This window comes from Gracilinanus agilis, chromosome 5 (genome assembly GCF_016433145.1).
Source record: "Gracilinanus agilis isolate LMUSP501 chromosome 5, AgileGrace, whole genome shotgun sequence".
NCBI classification, from domain to species: domain Eukaryota; kingdom Metazoa; phylum Chordata; class Mammalia; order Didelphimorphia; family Didelphidae; genus Gracilinanus; species Gracilinanus agilis.
In genome coordinates this window covers 258,857,852-258,876,996 of record NC_058134.1, presented here as the reverse complement: position 1 = coordinate 258,876,996, position 19,145 = coordinate 258,857,852, and the positions used below count along the sequence as shown (strand labels likewise).

Below are 19,145 nucleotides of genomic sequence, written 5' to 3'. Positions count from 1 at the left end.
ATATTCGGGCTAATATGGTAGCTTAAAACAGGTTTGGCACTTTTCCAACTATACAAAACTTTAACATTCAGGCTTCTAAAAAGAGACGTTTGGTAGTCACAGACTCTGAGAATTGGAAAGAGTTCTTAGTCTAACATTCTAACATGAAGCATGAATCCTTACTACAACATCCTGATAATTGGTCTTAGTTTCCTGCTGAAGCCTTATGGGGCAGCCCACCTCATTTTTGGACATATCTATTTGCTATTGTTGGCTTTAAATAGTGCCTTTTGAATAGCCATGTGGATATGTCAGGGACAAGAGGAAGAGAGAATAATTAACTATCATTTGATAAAGTTGGCAATATCATAATAACTGTAAGGTATTATTATAATGGCAGTCAAACACGGCTGATAAGTTTCATAGTTCTCAATATTAAATCAAAATAGTTAAGACAAGAAATAAAATTATTCCATAGTGAGAACTCAAGTTACTAAACTGAATAAGTGCCTAAAGAGAAAAAAGTCCAAGGGAAAAATACCACATATATATTTTTGAGTCACAAGAAAATTTAAAAGACATCTAATTCAAACTTCTTATTTTAGAGATGAAGAAACTGAGGACTCAATGATATGCAATATCCTAAGGAAACACAAGTGTTATAACACACTGCATTAAAAATGCTACTAAATATTTCTGAAAGTTTTTTCTAAAAGATAATTTTGAGAGCTTTATTTGCTACATTATCAAAATAAGAAATAGATTCTTAAAGTCTAGGGAACTGTTTCAATATTATTCTAGACTTCCTCCACTAAATTTCGATTCAGTGCCTCATGGAGATAACCCTGGACTGTAAAATGCTGTATCAAGAATATTCAAACTCTGGCAGATCCAAAGAAGACGGAAATATTTTGAGTATGGGACTAGCAAGACTTTGTATTTTTGTCATTTAAGGAACAACTCAGTTAGAACCAGAATTTTATCACCAGAAATCTGACCATCAAATGAAGTATTTTAGTCATAGCAACTCATGAATATCCATAGAAATAAAATCACAGAGCCATGAAAGATTAAAAGACAATAATATGCAAAGTAGACAACTGAAAACAAAATGTATAAAGAAACCTGATAGAAAAACTCATTGATAAACTTCTAAAGAATACCTATAATACAGAAAAAAATTATGCAGCTCAAAGCCATTTAAATATCTAATTTTAGGATACAAATCCTGATGAGAGAAGCTAGCAACTATTGTATCCTGAAACAAGTTCCTCATTCCTGCACTCTGGTACCATGGGGCTTATTATTATTATCATCATCATCATCTTCTTCACATTTATATACACTTCAAAGATCTGTATTTCAGTTGTTGTGGATCCTTTTCTGCTGATACAGATGACAACCCCTCTATAACTTAGGAGTCAGTTTGAGAGTTGTTATAGCTGAAAAATTCATCACCTGGTAGAGAACCAACTTGGCGATGGACTTAGTGAACTGGACTGATGATCTTAGGACAACAGAGAGACATAAAGCCCATTTCCAGACCCATTCATCAAACAGTTCCAGTCTGAAGGGACCTTTTGGTAATACACTGGTAGTGGCAGAGTCTGCAGGAGCCCAAAGTCATTTCGATGTTACAAAGATGGTGAGTGGAAGAGGGCAAACAAATGCTTTAAAGTTTGTAAAAAATCTTCCTCACAAAAATCCTGCAAAGGAGGTAATAAAATAAAAGTATTCTTATCACAGGATTTGGGACTTGAACTTTAGAGATCAGCCAGTCCAACCCTTCACTTCAGAGATGAACAATTGAGGTTTGTGAAGCTTCAAAAACTTGTCCAAGGTCAGACAGGTAGGAAAAGTAGCAAAGCAAGGATTCAAGCCCAGGTACTCTGCCTCTCTAACATAATTCTGGATTGCAAGACTACAGAGAAAAACAAAATTTCAGTGAATAAAAATATAAATACAAAAAAAAAAAACCCTGTCAAATCAAATACAGCAAGTATAAAAGATCCTTTAGCCTAGACCTCATGGAGAAGAGAACAGTGGAATATTCTTTGTCTTTGAAGAAAGAATTTATTACTAAAAAGAGGAGTTAGATGGTATCAGGACAAATACTGGGATGTAGCAGGAAGCAATATCATTGCTTTCTTCCTATCATTAACAAAGATCTGGGTCACCCATCCAGACTCCGCTTTACAGCAGCAGCCAAACAAATGTTTGGTCCTATTTCATATGAAAGTAAAACCGTTACATCTCTCCACCAGCCCAGGGAACACCACTACTTTTCATAAGACTGCCAAGCCCAGTGGTAGTGTCTACTAACTGGAAGTTGTCGCCACTGTGGAGATTGTTAGCACGTAGTAAGCCATAGAAGGTCACGTGTGAATTTTCAGATGATATGCTCAGGTCATGTTCTTTCCCTTCCCTGATCATTGTACGTTTAAGAAGACTGGAACATTTCAAAGCCAGTTCCAAAGCATCCATCCAGCACCTGCCTAAAGGAATATACAGACAGTTAGTGTAATAAACAAATACCAGGACTAGAACCCTTTCAATTTAACTATTGCCCCAGAAACCAAAGCATAAGGCCTCGCTTTACAGGGGACTCCATTATTTAACATGCAATTCTTATTCAAGGCTTCTCAGAGCTACCAGCATCTCTCCTCCTGCATTGTGGGACCAATACTAATAACCATTACTGAAACGAAGAGAAGCACCGCTCTGAGGCAGCCACAACCTGTTACAAGGGAGAACTCCAGACAAAGACTGGCACAGGGCTAATATCTGGTGTAAAACAATGTAATGACTCACACGAATGCTTCTCAGATCAAGAATGGGGGACTTGGGCGAACTGCTGAAACTTTACACTGCTTGAGAAAATGGGAGTGGATTTAGCATGTAATTTAAAGTGTTTATTTTGTGTATTTTTTTTTGCTTTTTTTTCTAATTGCCAATCTTGAATATTTGAATTCATGTGTTTTGTGTTCACATAAAATGAAATTCTATTATACTATTTATTTTTTACTGAGAAACTGACATTGTCTTAAGTTAACAAAATGCAAATTTTTTCCTTAAAACTATGTGATACAGTTTGTATTACTTTTATCTTAGTTTATTTCAGCACGGGTGCCCTAACTTTATACCTCCACATGAGAAGCAATGTTGTACAATGGCTAGAAAGCTGGCCTTGAGGTGTGGGAGGAACCACTTCTGACGCAGACTGACTGAGTGACCTGGCCAAGGAGTCACTGAGCTCTCTTGAGGCTTTGAGCCATTCCTCAATATCTTACAGTGAAGAGTCTACATCACTGACAAGCTCCTGGGCCAGGAAATGGCAGGCCAGTCCCTGGGCCTTTCCCAGCTAGGTTCTTTATTTTAGGTTACAGAGGGTTCTGTAGACACGCTAGCTCCACACCTGGTTTTTATACTTTTCCAATATAGCATATGGAAGGTTCCCACAGTCTATGCTGTGCCCTGGGGCTGTTGAAGACATAGTTGCTTTCCTCTGGGGCAACATTCTACAGCAGAAAGAGCACTCGACTTGGGTTAGGGACAGAGCTAGAAAAGCTGAGCCTTGATCCTGGGCTCTGCATTTATCAGCTGTGTAAACGGGCAATGATGGCACCTCACAAGTCCTCAAAACTTGAGGACCTATACAAGAGGGAATGGACTACGTATTTTGAGATAGGAGAGAGCTCAAAGGTAACCTAATCCAACTCCTGATTTTTATACATATGTCCTGCTTACCTTACATGTAACATATCTATATGTTAAGGGAAATAATATACAAAACAATTCTGTAAACTGTAAAATATAATGAAACTTAAAATCTTTTTAAAAAAAGAACATCCAGCTCTCAGATATTTAATTACACTTTTTGCCCTAATGCTGGGAAAGACTACTAATTGAGGTAAATGTAGTAGTTAGACCATATAAAGAAATTAGCTCTTTTGACTGCCATGACTCATGCTATACACTTTACCTGAGTACCATGATGTTGTTGACATATCAGATTTAAAATAAACACCCCGTATTTTTGTGTGTAAAATATATTTATTCTAGCACAACTTAAGGCTAGCTTAATGAGTCAAGTATTATTCTAAAAGAATTTCCTACGAAGACTTAGTTTCCTCAATTCTACCTTCCATATTTCAGATTAGTCTTGTTTTGTTTTTTAACCATTTGAAATTCAGCTTTGTGAAAAGATAATATTTAAAATAAAGATACTCTAGCTTGCTAGTTCACTGCCCTATGAGATTGTTTCTTGTTTCTCTATTAAGTGGCATGAAACCAATAGTCTAAAATAAAATGAACAGATTTTACAGTTTAACAATGTAATTGTTGTTCTGGTTAAACAGCTTTTAATTATTATATTTTATGAATTCTATAAAAACACAAATCTTACAAAAAAGGCTTACAGATAAATCAAAATAGAAAATGTATATACCATCTGACTCTGAAGTAGCTCGGATGATCAAGTAACTGCTAGGTAATGGCTGAGTTATAGATCCAACTGCTTCACCTTTTGGGCCCTTAAAATATAAGCAACACAAATGGATTGTAAGATGACACCAATCTTAACTTCTTATGGTTTATTATTACTTAAATAAGTAAAGAATGCTACTTTTGGAGTTTATGATGTATGAAAAAATGCTTCCTACAAATTTAACAAGATTATGCAAAAATAACATGAACTGAAAAGTGATCTTTTCCCCTGGAATTTTAGCATTCTTAATCAAACAGGTATTATTAAGAAATTTTTTTTCTATTACAATCTTATATATCTCTTATAATAAATATAGCAAGTGACTTGTTTTCTAAATCCTGACAACTTTATCTCTAGTTGTAACCAAAAGAAACCCAACTTATTCTTCCAAAGATCATCTAAGTTAATAAAATGTGAATTTAACTTAAAATTCTAGTTCCACAGTACTCCACATAATGAGATAAAGAACACTGTACAGTTTCTAGGTCTTTAAGTATACTTTAACTGTGTTAATGTATTAAGAAAAAAGATGGTTACAAATTGGATGGGAAAGAAGAGTTAAATTAATTTTAAACTGGGCTGAAGATGGTATAAAGATTCATTTTGTAACAACTGAAAATTTTGTTTTTAAAAACATATTAGAGAAACTCTAATTTGTTGTTTCAGAAAAGGAAAAGAAAGCATTTTTATTGGTTGAGAAGTGACACAACACAAGAGATAGTACCAAGTCATTTCCACATAGGATCCTAAAACTTGAGCTGGAAATGTACAAACGAAGAAAGTAGATCCAGAGAGGCTAAGAAACTTGTCTTAAGGTCACATGTAGTAAGCAAACATCAGACGTGAGATTTGAACCCAGGTCTTCTGACTCCAGAATCAGCCTTCTTTCCACTCTTCTATGCTGCCTCTCCATAACAGAAAGTATTAGAAGTCAAAAAGATTTTTCAAGACCTAATTCTATCAGTTAAGACAATTCAAACTATCATTAGATCCTCAACTGAACAGAGACAAAAGGAACTACTGATTTAGCCAAGGTAGTTTATCTGGGAAGGAAGCCTGGCAGGGCTTCAACAAAACAGGCACATTTTTTGCTAGAAGGGATCAAAAGGCATTCAGGAAGGTCATCCAATCAAAAAACAAAAGACACAGAAGATTTCATTCAAGAAGCATAAGGGCTTGCAGAAGCGTATTTAAGTTTAGGAAATAAAAGTTGATGAATTAAAACAAGAAAGAGAAAGAAAAGTATTAAAACAACCAATATTCCATCAACTAACCCCACAAAAAACCTGAAGATTTTCAAATAGGTCTGAAATAAAAGTATGGGTTAGTTCTGCCTTTATGACCCAAACCACTGACTTCACAATGCCAATAGACAGTTCCAAGTTTTGTAATAGTGTCTTATTCTTACAGGTACAAATCTACCCCTCTTCCCTGCCTCTTTTCCCCTGGCAACTCTTTAACACATATGGTTTTGAGAATTTGGGCTACCTTTTGGCAAAAATATTTCTAAAATGACAAAAGGTGGCAAATCAATTAGCCAATAAACATTGATTATATGCTAGGCACTAGAAAGAGGTATCAACTATTACAAATTTTTGTAACTGCTAAATAATATTCTAGTTTAAGATCAACAAATATGTATTAAATGCTTATGTGCACCTTTTTCCTCCTTCACCTTAAAAAGAAACAATGCAACAATCCTTACCAACCCCTTCTACCCCCTAAGGAGCTTACATTTTTCTGGAAGGATATAACACCTATCCAAGTAAGAATTTTTTTTAATCATTTAAGGAGGGATACAGCTTTAACATCTAGGTGAGTAGTGGGTAGGTCATGTAGAGGTAGATAGTCAGGAAAAGTCTTGTATTAAAGGAAATACTCAGCTGAGAAAAATCAGAGATTCTAAAGGTGAAGGGTGACATGGATATATGTTCCAGACAAAAGGTACCACCTGAGCAAAGATGAAGCAGGAGAGGGATGCTTCATAAAGAAGGAATTTGGATCTAAGAGACAAGTCTAGGGTGGAAAATTCATGAAGAACTCTGAAATAAGTCTAGAGAAACGAAGTTTTCAATACTAGGGAGAAGGTTTTTTAATTCAATCCTCTTAGACCTCATGATTTGGGCAGAAGAATGGCACAGCCAGATCTATGTTCAATAATATCATTTAGGGGATGGATTGGAGAGGAAAAAAATAGATTCTGGGGCACTAATTAGGGGGTTATTACAAGAGTAAGATAAGAAATGATGTGAACGGTTCGAATCTGAGTCTAGAAAAGTAGAGGTAGAAAAGATGGGGGCAGCTGGGCGGCTCAGTGGATTGAGAACCAGGCCCAGAGAAGGGAGGTCCTGGGTTCAAGTCTGGCCTCAGACACTTCCTAGCTGTGTGACCCTGGGCAAGTCACTTAACCCCCATTGCCTACCTCTTACCACATTTCTGCCTTAGAACTAATATAGTGTTGATTCTAAGATGGAAGGTAAGGGTTTAAAAAAATTTAAAAAAAAAGGAAAAGACAAGACTTGACAACTGAATGGATATATGAAGAAGAGTAAAAATCCATCAAAGATAGAAAAAGCTTTTTTTTTTCACGAGAAACATAAAGCATATGGATCTCAAATGTCCTTAAGAATGAAATTTTGTTGAAAAAAAATTCATCTCAAAATGAGAACATTATCATAATCCTATACTCCTACAAATTTACCATTATTGTTACACAATGTTGATTTTTTAAAAAAAGACAGAAAATGTACATTCTCAGCTGATACTGGACTTGGAATGAGAGAGACGAATTCGAGCTTCACAACTTTGTCCATGTTTGACTTTGGCCAGGCATTTTATGTCCACTGTGCTTCAACTTCTAATTTTATACAACGAGAGTATTGGGACAGCTGTTTTTGAAGCTCCCATTCCTACCTGAAATTCTACAATCTATGGGCACAACAAAAGTATACAATAATACCAAAGTCCAACTATTATGTGGGCAGTAAAGTGACTGTTCCTGATTGTACCTTTAGTCCAAATAGCAATAGTTTTCATAAAGATATTTTGGTAACAAGAAATAGTGTGTCATGGTAGAAGGTCAGACAGCCCTGAAAGTCAATTAGGAAACCCCAGTTGAAGTTGCACTTCTGACACACACTGGTCGTGTGAGCCTGTACTTCCATGGGCAGCCTCCCAGACACACTTACTAACATTAGAAACTGAAGAGCAGATGTGAATCAGTATTGGCAGAAAACGTTTCTCATCCAAAACTCCTCATATCAATAAAATGATAGTTCTGGTCCATACATTTTTGAAAATTGTAAATAAATTCAATTGTTGATCAAGGAATTATTGAGTGCCTAATGTGTAAGGCCCTACTGTGTGAGTAGGGGGAGTGGGGAAGAATAGAGAAGAGAAATATCCAAAGGTCCTTGCCTTCAGTCTACAATGTAGTTGAAGCCCATAAGTCACAAACAAAATCACAAGATTATAAAGCAACACACCCATAAATGCAATACAGTTCAAACTGAATCAATCAATGAAAAGGAAAGATAAAGGAACAATATAAGTGGAAGTAAATGAAAACTATTTCTGGATGAATTCTGATTTAGATCTATCTTGAGGCAGATTGAAGAAGCCATTCTAGGGAGCCATGAAAAATATTTCCAATGAGAGAAAATGCATATGTATAAGCAGAGAAACAGGAACTTGGTAAGTTATAACAGTAAACTAATCATTAAATGCCATTTTTACAGATTGATTTCTTCTCAGCACTATTTTTAGGGTTTTAATTCCTACATTTTACATAAGTACCACCTTCATTCTTACCTTAACTGCCCAAATGGACTGTTCCAAAGGATGGAAAAGTTTGAAACAAAAGCCATCCTTTTTAGATGGCCGCTCAATAAGTTCACAGGCATTCAGAAGCACTGTTCCCACCCACTGACCATTTTTTTGGGTTTTATAAATCAGCAACACTCCAGGTTTCAGCACACACCAAAGCTTGGTCCAGCTCTTAAGTGTACCACGAATCTGTAGGGGAAAAAATGTATTTTAAATCCCATTTAATGAGAAATGCTGGAGACAAATTAAGGGATGATAAGTTTATGCTTAAATTCAAGAAACCATGTTAATGTTTTAAAATGTAATTTCTGCAATTAAATAACAACAGCAAAATTTAATTCCCTAGACTACTCTACCCTTTAGTAATGACAGGTATTTAAAGGTTATACTGAAGTTAAATTTTAAAATCAGAAATTAACCTTCAATCTTTCTCTATGTTCATCAGATGTATATTCTTGAGAGTTCAGTACAATAAGGACAGGATTAAATACATCCAATAAGTTTTTCCCTGTAAATGTCTATTTTTATGGAAATGTTACTTTTCCATGGTTCAAGGAAACAATGAACATGAGTACATGGTAATGAAGTTCTTTAAAAAGAGAATGAGTAGGGCCTTTGTTTCTTATTTTTATTCAATATTCAATTATCACTATCCATATAAAAAAGGTAATTCATGTTAATAGATGGCTTATTCCTATTTTCTTCCCGAAGTAGATCAATATAGGGATTTACACTGAGATATAAAGATTTTGAACCAAGGGTAGAAGAGTATATATTTCAGACAGATTGTATGTACATGCAAGAGATACTTAAAGAATGGAGATCAGAGAATGGATGAGATGAGGAATATGTTAAGCTCTCCAGAAGAAGAAAGGGATTTCATCTCTCTGGTTGGAATGAGGAACTGGGTAAATGACTGGTGCAGAATAAAAGCAATGCTTGGTGAATACTGACCATAGTGTAGGAAATTATAACCAGATCAGGCAGGAGGGTATATAGCAAAAAGAAAATCTCTGTGGTAAAAATAAGGCTAAGAACAACACACAGAGCTAGTTTAGTAACATGGACAATGGTCTAGGGCAAACTAAAGTTTTAAACTGTGCTGCTCTATGGTCCTAGGGGATAGTTCATCTCTTAATTACCCAGAAGAAATCTGATTAAAGTGAGGCTTAACTGAAGCTGAAGCAGTTGATATTCTTTTTGGAGAGAGTTTGGAGGTAGAATCTCAGAAGAGAATGAGGAAAATTGTTTCAAGGAAACAAGACCTGGGGCTCCTCACTGTCTTCTAAAATTCCTCTCAAAGTCAAAGTGAGTCTGACAGAATTCTTAAAGGGTCATTCCACTACAGAGAGTCCATGACAATGATGGAAAAGTGGTGGATAAAATGAATAAAGGGAAGGATCAAAAACAAAGTATATCTTTGATTTTTGGATCATCTGTGTCTTCTTCTCTCAACTGATGTTGATAACTATGTCTACTGAAATAGGATGGAATAGTGGGGAAAGCATTAGACTTGGGAGTCAGGAAGGACACAAGGAAAAAATGTACTAACAATTGTAGAATGGCCTGCCTTGGGACATGATGGGGGTAATCCTCTTCACTGGACATATTCAAGCAATGGATGATAAGATATAGTGTGGAGGAGTTTTTCTATTGGGTACCAGTCAGATTCAATGACCTTTGAAGTTCCTTCAAGCTTTAAGATTCTGCAATTCTGAAACTTAAGTTCAAATTATGTCTAAAACACTTATTAACTCTGTGACTATGGGCAAGACAGATAATTTCTTCAGACTCAGTTTCTTCATTTACAAAATGGGGAAAATATATTTGCAAAGTGTTTTCCAAATCATAGAGGATATTATAAATGTTAACTGTATTATTTATTTATTATAAAAAATGCAAAATTTAACTATGCTATCATAAAAACATAGTTCACAAATCTCAGAAAACAAAAAAAAATTTTAAGCCCCACTACACATAGGAAAAAAGTGATCCAAGAGTTGTCTTCTATGTTCTCTTATGGGCTTTCTGATTTCAGAAAATGAACATCAAATAACTTAAAATTCTAATTTCAACATAAACTCTGACCTTCAGCCAATCAGCCATAACAATGACTGAAGGATCTGTGATTGTACTGAGTAATTCTTTTGTGGCTCTTTTCTTTTCTTCTCGGTAATTTTTCTTTTGTACCTGTTTTAAAGAAAGAATATAAAATAAATACATGGAAATCTTATGAAAATGAGCAAAACGCTGAAAAAAGTCATGCATGACTGGAACATGGAATGAAAATTTCTCAAAAACCTAGAATTACTGGGTCACAAGTCCACTGAATCTTTAAAAATAGATGAGTTCTTAGAGATGATCTGATCCACCACCTTAATCTGATAGCCCAAATAACTGATTCCTAAAGAGTTTATTTTTTATGTCACTCAAAACTATATGACTAGGGAAAAAAACCTCCTATATTCTGGGAATCTATAATTCAATGCTCTTTTCCTAGTCAGTATTGCCTACTCAAGTGAAAAGTCAGAACAAAGTAAATACAAATCTTGGCAAAATGATATTTATTTATTTAACAAATCACCGAGGTTTTACCTTCATAATAAATAAGTCATTTAAGTTCAGTAGATGGAGAGCCATGCCTGGAGACAGAAGGTCCTGGATTCAAATCTGGACTTGGACCACATCCTAAGCTCTGAGACCCTGGACAAGTCACTTAGTGCCCCCCCCCCAATGCCTAGTTCTTACCATTCTTCTGCCTTGGAACCCATACACAGTATTTATTCTAAGATAAAAGGTAAGAGTTTAAAAAAAACAACAAACAACTCAGTCTACTTTTATTCATGAGACTGTGCTGTAATAAATTATAGTACTGGGATAATAGTTTAGTTAAACAGACTGATCAGAAGATTTATAAAAAATTAAAAGTAGAATTATTTTTGTTACCATCATGAAACTTCTTTCTCTGCTATTTTACTAGTTTAAGTCTACTAGAAAAAAAGGTATGGATAATCACTGTTGACAGGGCTGTGGCCAGAAAGCATTTATTTATTAAGCATCTATGTGCTTTCAAGAAAGATAAAAATAGTTCCTGTCCTCAAGATGCTCAGAAATTTACTAGAGGGATGACATGGTCAGACCTGTACTTAGGAAATGCACTTTGATAACTGACTGGCTTCAATAGTTTTCCTCCTACAACCTTCCCCTCTTTCTAACTTCCTTATTATTGTCAAGGGTAACACCACTCTCTCAGTTCATCCAAGTTCACAGCTTAGGTGTCATCCTCAATTCCTCACTCTCTTTCACCCTATTCAATCTATTGCCAAGTCTTATTGATGCTATCTCACAACATCTCTCCTAGAAGCCTCTCTTCATTACCTCTCATGCCTCACTTATTGGAAAAGTCTTCCACTTGTTCTCTGTCTCAAGGCTCTCCCTACTGCATTAAACTTTATTTCAGGAGGGTTTAAATTCACTCTACATTTAAACTTACTAATGCTTAAAATTTCACCAAGACTTTTGGGGCACCCAAAGTATTTGATTGAATCATATTCCTTTAAGCAACGGCCAAAAAATTACAGGTTAAAAATGGTAATGCTTATTACTAAAAATAATAGTAAACTGCTTATACATATGCTATCTTTAAAAAACTTTTCTTGGTTAAAAAAGGTATTGTAAATTAAAAAATTAAATTGGTATAGCTATTTTCTTGACTAAGATTTTCCAAGGAAAATTGTATATCTTTTATATTCCTTTCTTTTAAGGCACTTAAACAGAATTGGAGGGAAAATTTCATCTAAAGATTAAATTTTACTGGCATCTTCAATTTATAGATCACCTGTATTTCCCAACAGATCTTTCTCTCACCCTCTCTTTGTCTGTGACCTCATTGCTTACAATGACATCAAATGAAAAATTCGCCAAACTAACAATAACAAGAAAATACGGCATTACATGCAGTGTTATAAACCTATATACCCCTACTTCTGCAAAGAACATAGAGGATGTTTCCTCACAGCTTTTCTTCGTGGTCAAGCTATCTTTTCTATGCAGATGATTCTCAGAGCTATAATTCCAGCCCAAGTCTCTCTCTTCAGCTGCAGTTTCACATCAATATTGCCTTAATAATAATTAAGATACCTCAAACTGAATATTTCATGAGAAAACTTAGAAGGGTCTTTTCAGTAATTTTAAAGAAATAGTTTGTAGTCAATGAAACAAGATTATTTTTTAAAATTGGCTCACCTTAAGAGATTCCTTTTTGGTGAGCTTGCTTGAAGATGAAATGTCCTTCTCTGAGCCATTATAAAGTTTGGATTCAGACTTTAAATATATAAAAATGAACAGAAAAAAAAGATTGAAACCTCTCTATCCATCACACAGATTCTCAAAATATAAGTGCTAAATAAAGTAACAAAACTATTCTCATTTAATTCAATGATATACAAGAGTACACATGGAATTTTCCTATCTTTCTGTATAATATCATGTGTTTTTAAAAAGTTGTTCAAAACTGAATAGAACCAAATAGTCTCATTTGACAAGTTATGAAGGTGAACAACACATTTTTTAGATTTTCTGTACTTTCTTTCCAAATCAACATGAAGAGAAATGTTATATACATTTTAATGTTTCAAGGAATAAATGCAATCTTCCAACTCATTAGTAGTTAGATTAAGGTTTATGGATATATTCTAGAGCAAAATGTTCACATTACTTTGCTTTTTTAAATCTTTTTCCATGGAGCAGCTATAAAGTAACTAAAAGCATTGGTATCCAATCCAGCTTGATCACAAGAACCATGGTGCTTAAGAACCACCTACTCAACATTTGATTCTTTTTCCTTTTTTTTATACCCTGGGCTTCCAACAGAAAAAGGAAGAATGCATTCTAAAATGGTCCCTTTAAACCTTTGGTCCACATCCAAAGCGGTATAATGTGCCTTTCTTTATGTCTATCCAGTCAGTAGGTACTTAAATGCCTGAGTCAGCAATTAATCCATAAAGACATGACTGCAAATGTCAAGTTTAAAAATTAGCAATAATAAATCTGTTACCTAGGATCCAAAAGGAGACAGTACTATGTAATGCTTAGAAATCAGTAAAGCAGCCCCAAAAGAAGGGATGCTTAAATGTTATTATATAGAGTATTTAGATACAGAAGGCAAAACTATTCCTAGTTTGGATGATCACTAGTCAGTATGTTGGTCAGATTAAAATATTATCTACATATGGAAGTGATGAAATTTATCTTTGCTATTACACTTAACTCTAAATAATGGTAAAAATTATCACTATTACTATTACTATTATAGCTAACATTTAAATATCACTTCCTATGTGTCAAACACTGTCCCAGGCACTTTACAATTATTATCTCATTTGATCCTCACAACAACACTGGGAGGCAGGTGCTATTAGAATCTCCATTTTAAAGATTAAGAAACTGAAGCAGACAGAGGTTAAATGACTTGCCCAGGGTTACACAGCCAAGTAAGCCTGGACTTGGCTTTTAATTATTTTCATTACACTCTGGTAGCTTTCAGAGATTGCCAAAAGGCTCTAATATAGAAAAACTAGCAAATTGGAGGACTGTCATGAGATCTTTGTCAAGGACAACATGCTACTAACAGGCCACCCCCCCTTCCATATTCCTCCAATCCTTGATTGGTTCTGAAGAAAAAAGAAATAGTTATTGAGTACTAAGATCCTCTATAATAATAATTAATTGACCTGATATCACTGAGAAATGAGGTATTTCACACAACAAAGCATCAAAACTTTTTTATCTTAACCATTTAAATATTGACATATAATAAAATGGAAATTTAAAAAAATGAAAATCTTCCTAAAGTAAATTACATACAACTCTGTCCTTTAAAAACAAAGATGCAGAATAATTTAACATTAAAATTTAAGAAATGCCTTTTGGTTAACTATCAGGATAACCATTGTGATAAATTATTGGACTTTCAAAATTCTGTTCCAAGCTTATGTCTAATTAAAATAGCTGAAGCTTCTGGGTGTCTGATTTCCTAATAAAGTGAGTTGCCTATTTTAATTACTGAACCAGGGCTGATACCAAAATGATAGAGGACAAAGGAACAAGGGACCAAGTAGAAACCCTAATTAGGGCTGATAAAAATATATATATATTTACCTGGAAACCTGTGCTTTTGAAATATTTCAGAGTTCTATACTTCAAGAAACTATAATTTTATCAGTAAAAGTAATCCCTTCATTGAGGCAGATTTCAATTCCTTTGTAACATAGATGATCTTTCTGAGTTATTTTATTTAAAAATTTCATAACCTTGCAGCCAATCTAGTGTCTCTTTATGTATATATACAGGTTATATAGCTGACAGAGCCCACCAGAATTTAGGATCAGATCTACTCCATAATGCGACTTCAATGGGGAAAGCACTATATAAATATGAGAAGTGACTCTCATTACTTCAGATGTATTTAAGAAGGCTAAGTAAAAATGAAAGGGATAGGAGGAAATTGACCAAATAGACCTGTTAAGTCAGATACCAGAGAGGAGTTAATCCAATATGAGAAGATAATAAATAGCATGCAAAGACCCGGTAATTCATAAGAAAGTATTTCCAAGAAGACATAGTAAAAATACTCACAGCTCTGGGTGTTGATGTACATTCAACAAGAATTTATTAAGTGACTCTTACATGGCAAGTACTGAGCTAGGTCACTGCCTTAAGCAATTCCCTAATCACTATATCTGGATGTGGGGGTGAAGTGGTTAAGGAATTGCTTAAGGCAGTGATGGGCAAACTACAGCCTGGATCTGGCCCAAAGGGAATAGTTTGCCCATCACTTGATATGGGATAATATGAAAACAGACCATCTGCCTTCAAGTTTTAGCTAAAGAGAGATAATATACATACATACATACATACATACATATATATACAGTCAGCCATTCAGTCAACTACGCATACACACACACAGATAATTGCAAAATATATTCAAAAAGATAGATGATTTTGAGAGGGATGCAAGAGAGAAATTTTAATCCATAACTCTTACTGAGATTTTGTAGGAAAAAGCAAATATCTGGACTAAAGCAATGTGAAGATATACTTAATTTAAAAGGAATAAGTTAAAGTGCTCATGGAGTAGCCCTCTATAGTACAGAAGATATGTTCCTGAGGAGAAACTCATGAACCAAAAAGAAGAGCATGATAGAGGATATGTGTGTGAAAATTCATAAAGAGAAACAAATGCTATTCTAGTGAGAGACCTCTACTGACCACCAAAAAGATGAATACTGAATTTTAAAAAACAAATCACGAATTTGACATAAAGAACAAGAATAAAAGATTTCACATCTCTAGTCATCTGCAGAATCCTGCTCTTTCATTCTTCTTTTCTCCCACCAAGAGCAGAATAAATTCTTGACTTGCTTTAATGATTGTTTTATTTGTCAAAATGTGTAAGAAATAATAAGGTAACTACAATTCTAGGCTTGAAATAGACCAGTAAAAAATAAAACAAAAACAACTGGCTGCCAAAGTAGAAATCACGAGAAATTTGGAAATTAATGTCTGTTCAATTTAACACTCATGATAGGTAAGTAGGGGAAATCAAAGCATAAAATGACACTGAAAAGCAGTGAGGCATAGTAGACAGAAAAATGGAGTTGAAATTGAAGAGACTTGGGTCTGAATCCCACCTGGGACACTTTCTAGCTGTGGGCTAAGTCATGTAACCGTTGTGAGCATCAATAATCTCATCTGTAAAATGAGGATAATGGCATCTATTCCCTAGGGATGTTAAGAGGATCAAAGAAGATAATGTATGTAAAGAACTTTGCAAACTTGAAAATGCTATATAGAGATGACCTATGATTATGATAATGAACTCAGATGGGAGAGTACATGAAAAATTTTAGAGAAGAGCATAATTTCTATAAGGCAAGTAGTCTCAAGAAGAATGGGAGGCACTCAAGAATGATTTGACACAATACAAACAGTTATGATGAAAAAGAAGAGAGGGAGATGCTTAAAAAGACTCATAAAGATACAAAAAGAATTCAATGACCAGTTCAGATTTTAAAGGAAATAGACAGAAAAAAAGAAGTAAAAGCAGATTAATGAAAATGAATATTGAAATGTAGTATACATAGTCCTATGTCATATATATGTTTCTGGTTTTTGTACAAAAATAATTACATTCAAATTGTAAAATATATAGGACAAAAAACAAGAAATTGCAAGTGAAGGTAAGTGAAGAGATAGTAAAAGAGAGCCTTTCACTACCCCAAAAGAGTTAATGCCACCAGATCTTGCCAAACTACATTCCAAGGTACTGAAAGAACTAGTATATGGGACTGATCAGAGAGATTTTTGAGAAGTAATAGAAAATAAAGGAAACAACTGAATATAAATATAAAAGGTCTTGATTTTCAAAAATAGAAATATGAAATTATCAATGAACTGAATTGCCCGACTTGAATTTTTGGAAAAATCCTAGAACAAGTTATTAAAAGAATGGTTTGTGAACATTCAGATAAAGAAGCAATGATCACAAAACACCAGCATTACTTCATCAAAAGCAGGTCATACCAGACAAATATAATTTTCTTTTACGACTGGATTACTACACTGGAAGATCAGGGGAATGCCACAAATACAGTAGACCCTGATCTTTACAACCACCCTGACAAAATGTCTCAGGCAAGATGAAAGTTTTTGAACTGGATTTATATAGTACAATGAAGGAGCTAGCTAACAAAAAGATCTCAACAGAAATTCTACACGTGGGTTAAAAATCATTTTCACAAGCACAATGTGGAAGAGATATGGCTAGGTAGCAGTTCAACTGAAAAAGACCTCAGGACTTTGGTAGACCGCAAGCTCAAAAAGGCTTAACAGGATATGTAACATGATGGTGAAAAAAAGCTAATGAAATGAGAGACTGCCTTAATAGAAGGATGGCAGCCAGTACATGTGAGATAATAGTCCTGCTATGAGACTTTGTCCTGGTCCATTCATGCCTATATTTTTATCATCAATTTTGAGTGCCATATTTTAGGAAGTATACTGAGCTGAGGTAGCTAGGTGGTTCAATGGATAGAGAGCCAGGCCTAGAGATGGGAGGTCTTGGGTTTAAATTTGACCTCAGACACTTCCTAGCTGTATGACCTTGGGCAAGTCACTTAGCCCCACTGTTTAGCTCTTGCCACTCTTCTGCCTTGGAATCAATACAAATATAGGTTCTTCTAATATAGAAGGTTATAAAGGTTTTTTTTTAAAAAAAGCAAGCATATGGGTTTGTACCCAAAAGAGATAATAAGGAAAAAGATTTATACAAAAATATTCATAGATATGCGCTTTGTGGTGGTAAAAAACTGGAAAATGAGGGGTGTCCATCGATTGAGGAATGGCTGAATAAACTGTGGTATCTGATGGTGATGGAATATTGTGCTGAAAGGAATAAAGAAATGAAGCAATTCCGTGTGAACTGGAAAGACCTCCAGGAATTGATGCAGAGTGAAAGTAGCAGAACCAAAAGAACTTTGTACACAGAGACAGATACACTGTGGCACAATTGAACGTAATGGACTTCTCTACTAGCAGCAATGCAATGACCCAGGACAATCCAGAGGAACTTGGGAGAAAGAATGCTATCCAAATCCAGAGAAAGAACTGTGGGAGCAGAAACACAGTAAAAAATATATATGATCAACCACACAGTGCAATAGGAATGCGATTAGGATTTTGATTTTAAAGAATTGCTCTACTACAAAGATAAATAACAAGGAAATAGGTTTTGAACAATGATATTTGTATAACTCAGTGGAACTGCTTGTCATATTTGGGAAGGGGAGAGGAGGAGGGAAAGGATCATGAATCATGTAACCATGGAAAAATATTCTAAATAAAAATTAAAAAAAAAAACAACAACCAAGCATGTCAATAGATAGGCAACATTTATTAAACACCTATTATGTGCAAGTTGCTGTGCTAAGTATGGGATAAAGGAAAGGCAAAAAGGCAGCTTTTGACTTCAAGGAGTTCACAATCTAATGGGGGAGATGGCACACATAAAGAAGCTGAAAAAAGCAAAAGTAGAGTTTAGGGAGATTAAATGGGGGAATACCCAGCACAGGGGGCATGGGAAAGTCCTATTGTTCTGGGGGGAAGTAATAAGGTAGCTGTGCTGGGCACACTCTTTAAAGTGTACAGAATCTGGGAGGAACTTTCTGGTGTTTACTCTCTACCCCCTACATTCTGAGGAAGAGAGGTGCCCCATGAGCAGGGAGGGAATGCTGAAGAGGTGTGAGTTTCAAAGTGGATTTAATCTTGCAGGACAATGAGTTTCTGGAGATCTCAAATTCTAAGCGTATCCAGGTTGTAACCAGAATAGTGAGGGACCCATAATGATGACATACAAATACTGATTGAAGAGATTGGATTCCAGCTATCTTCAAGTACCTGAAGGTCCATTACAGAACAAAGAGACTTGTCCTAGTTGATCCCAGAGATAAAGGTTTGAAGAAACTGGTAGAAGCTGCAGAGAGGTAAACTGAGATGATGTCAGAAAGAGCTAACAATAAGAAACTATTGGAAAAGTCAAATGTGTTGCTTCAAGAGACTACATTCCTCTTCTTGTGATTTGGAATGATATAATGGCCACTACGGAAAGATTTAGTTGAGGGATTATTGAAATATCAGTTGGACTAGATTGTTTCAGAGATTCCTTCCAATCAGATTATGTTGATTCCCTAGAAACAGGTTTAATTTCTATCTAACTGGCCATGCTATACTTGAGAATACTTCCACCTTCACTGGCATGGATAACTGAAAGCCGATTCAAAAGTTACTTGCCCAC

General features: G+C 35.0%; 1 protein-coding gene across 2 annotated transcripts in view; it reads right to left on the bottom strand.

Annotated features, from left to right (window-relative positions):
* Window positions 1-19,145, bottom strand: part of OSBPL8 (oxysterol binding protein like 8) — a 228,978-nt gene that overhangs the window by 44,459 nt on the left and 165,374 nt on the right. For both annotated transcript variants that reach the window (XM_044677819.1, XM_044677820.1), the window contains 5 exons: window positions 12,536-12,613; window positions 10,379-10,480; window positions 8,276-8,479; window positions 4,427-4,511; window positions 2,303-2,474 (listed from right to left, as the gene is read on the bottom strand). In XM_044677819.1, coding sequence (XP_044533754.1) covers window positions 2,303-2,474; window positions 4,427-4,511; window positions 8,276-8,479; window positions 10,379-10,480; window positions 12,536-12,613 — 641 coding nt within the window. The remainder of the gene's footprint in view (window positions 1-2,302; window positions 2,475-4,426; window positions 4,512-8,275; window positions 8,480-10,378; window positions 10,481-12,535; window positions 12,614-19,145) is intronic.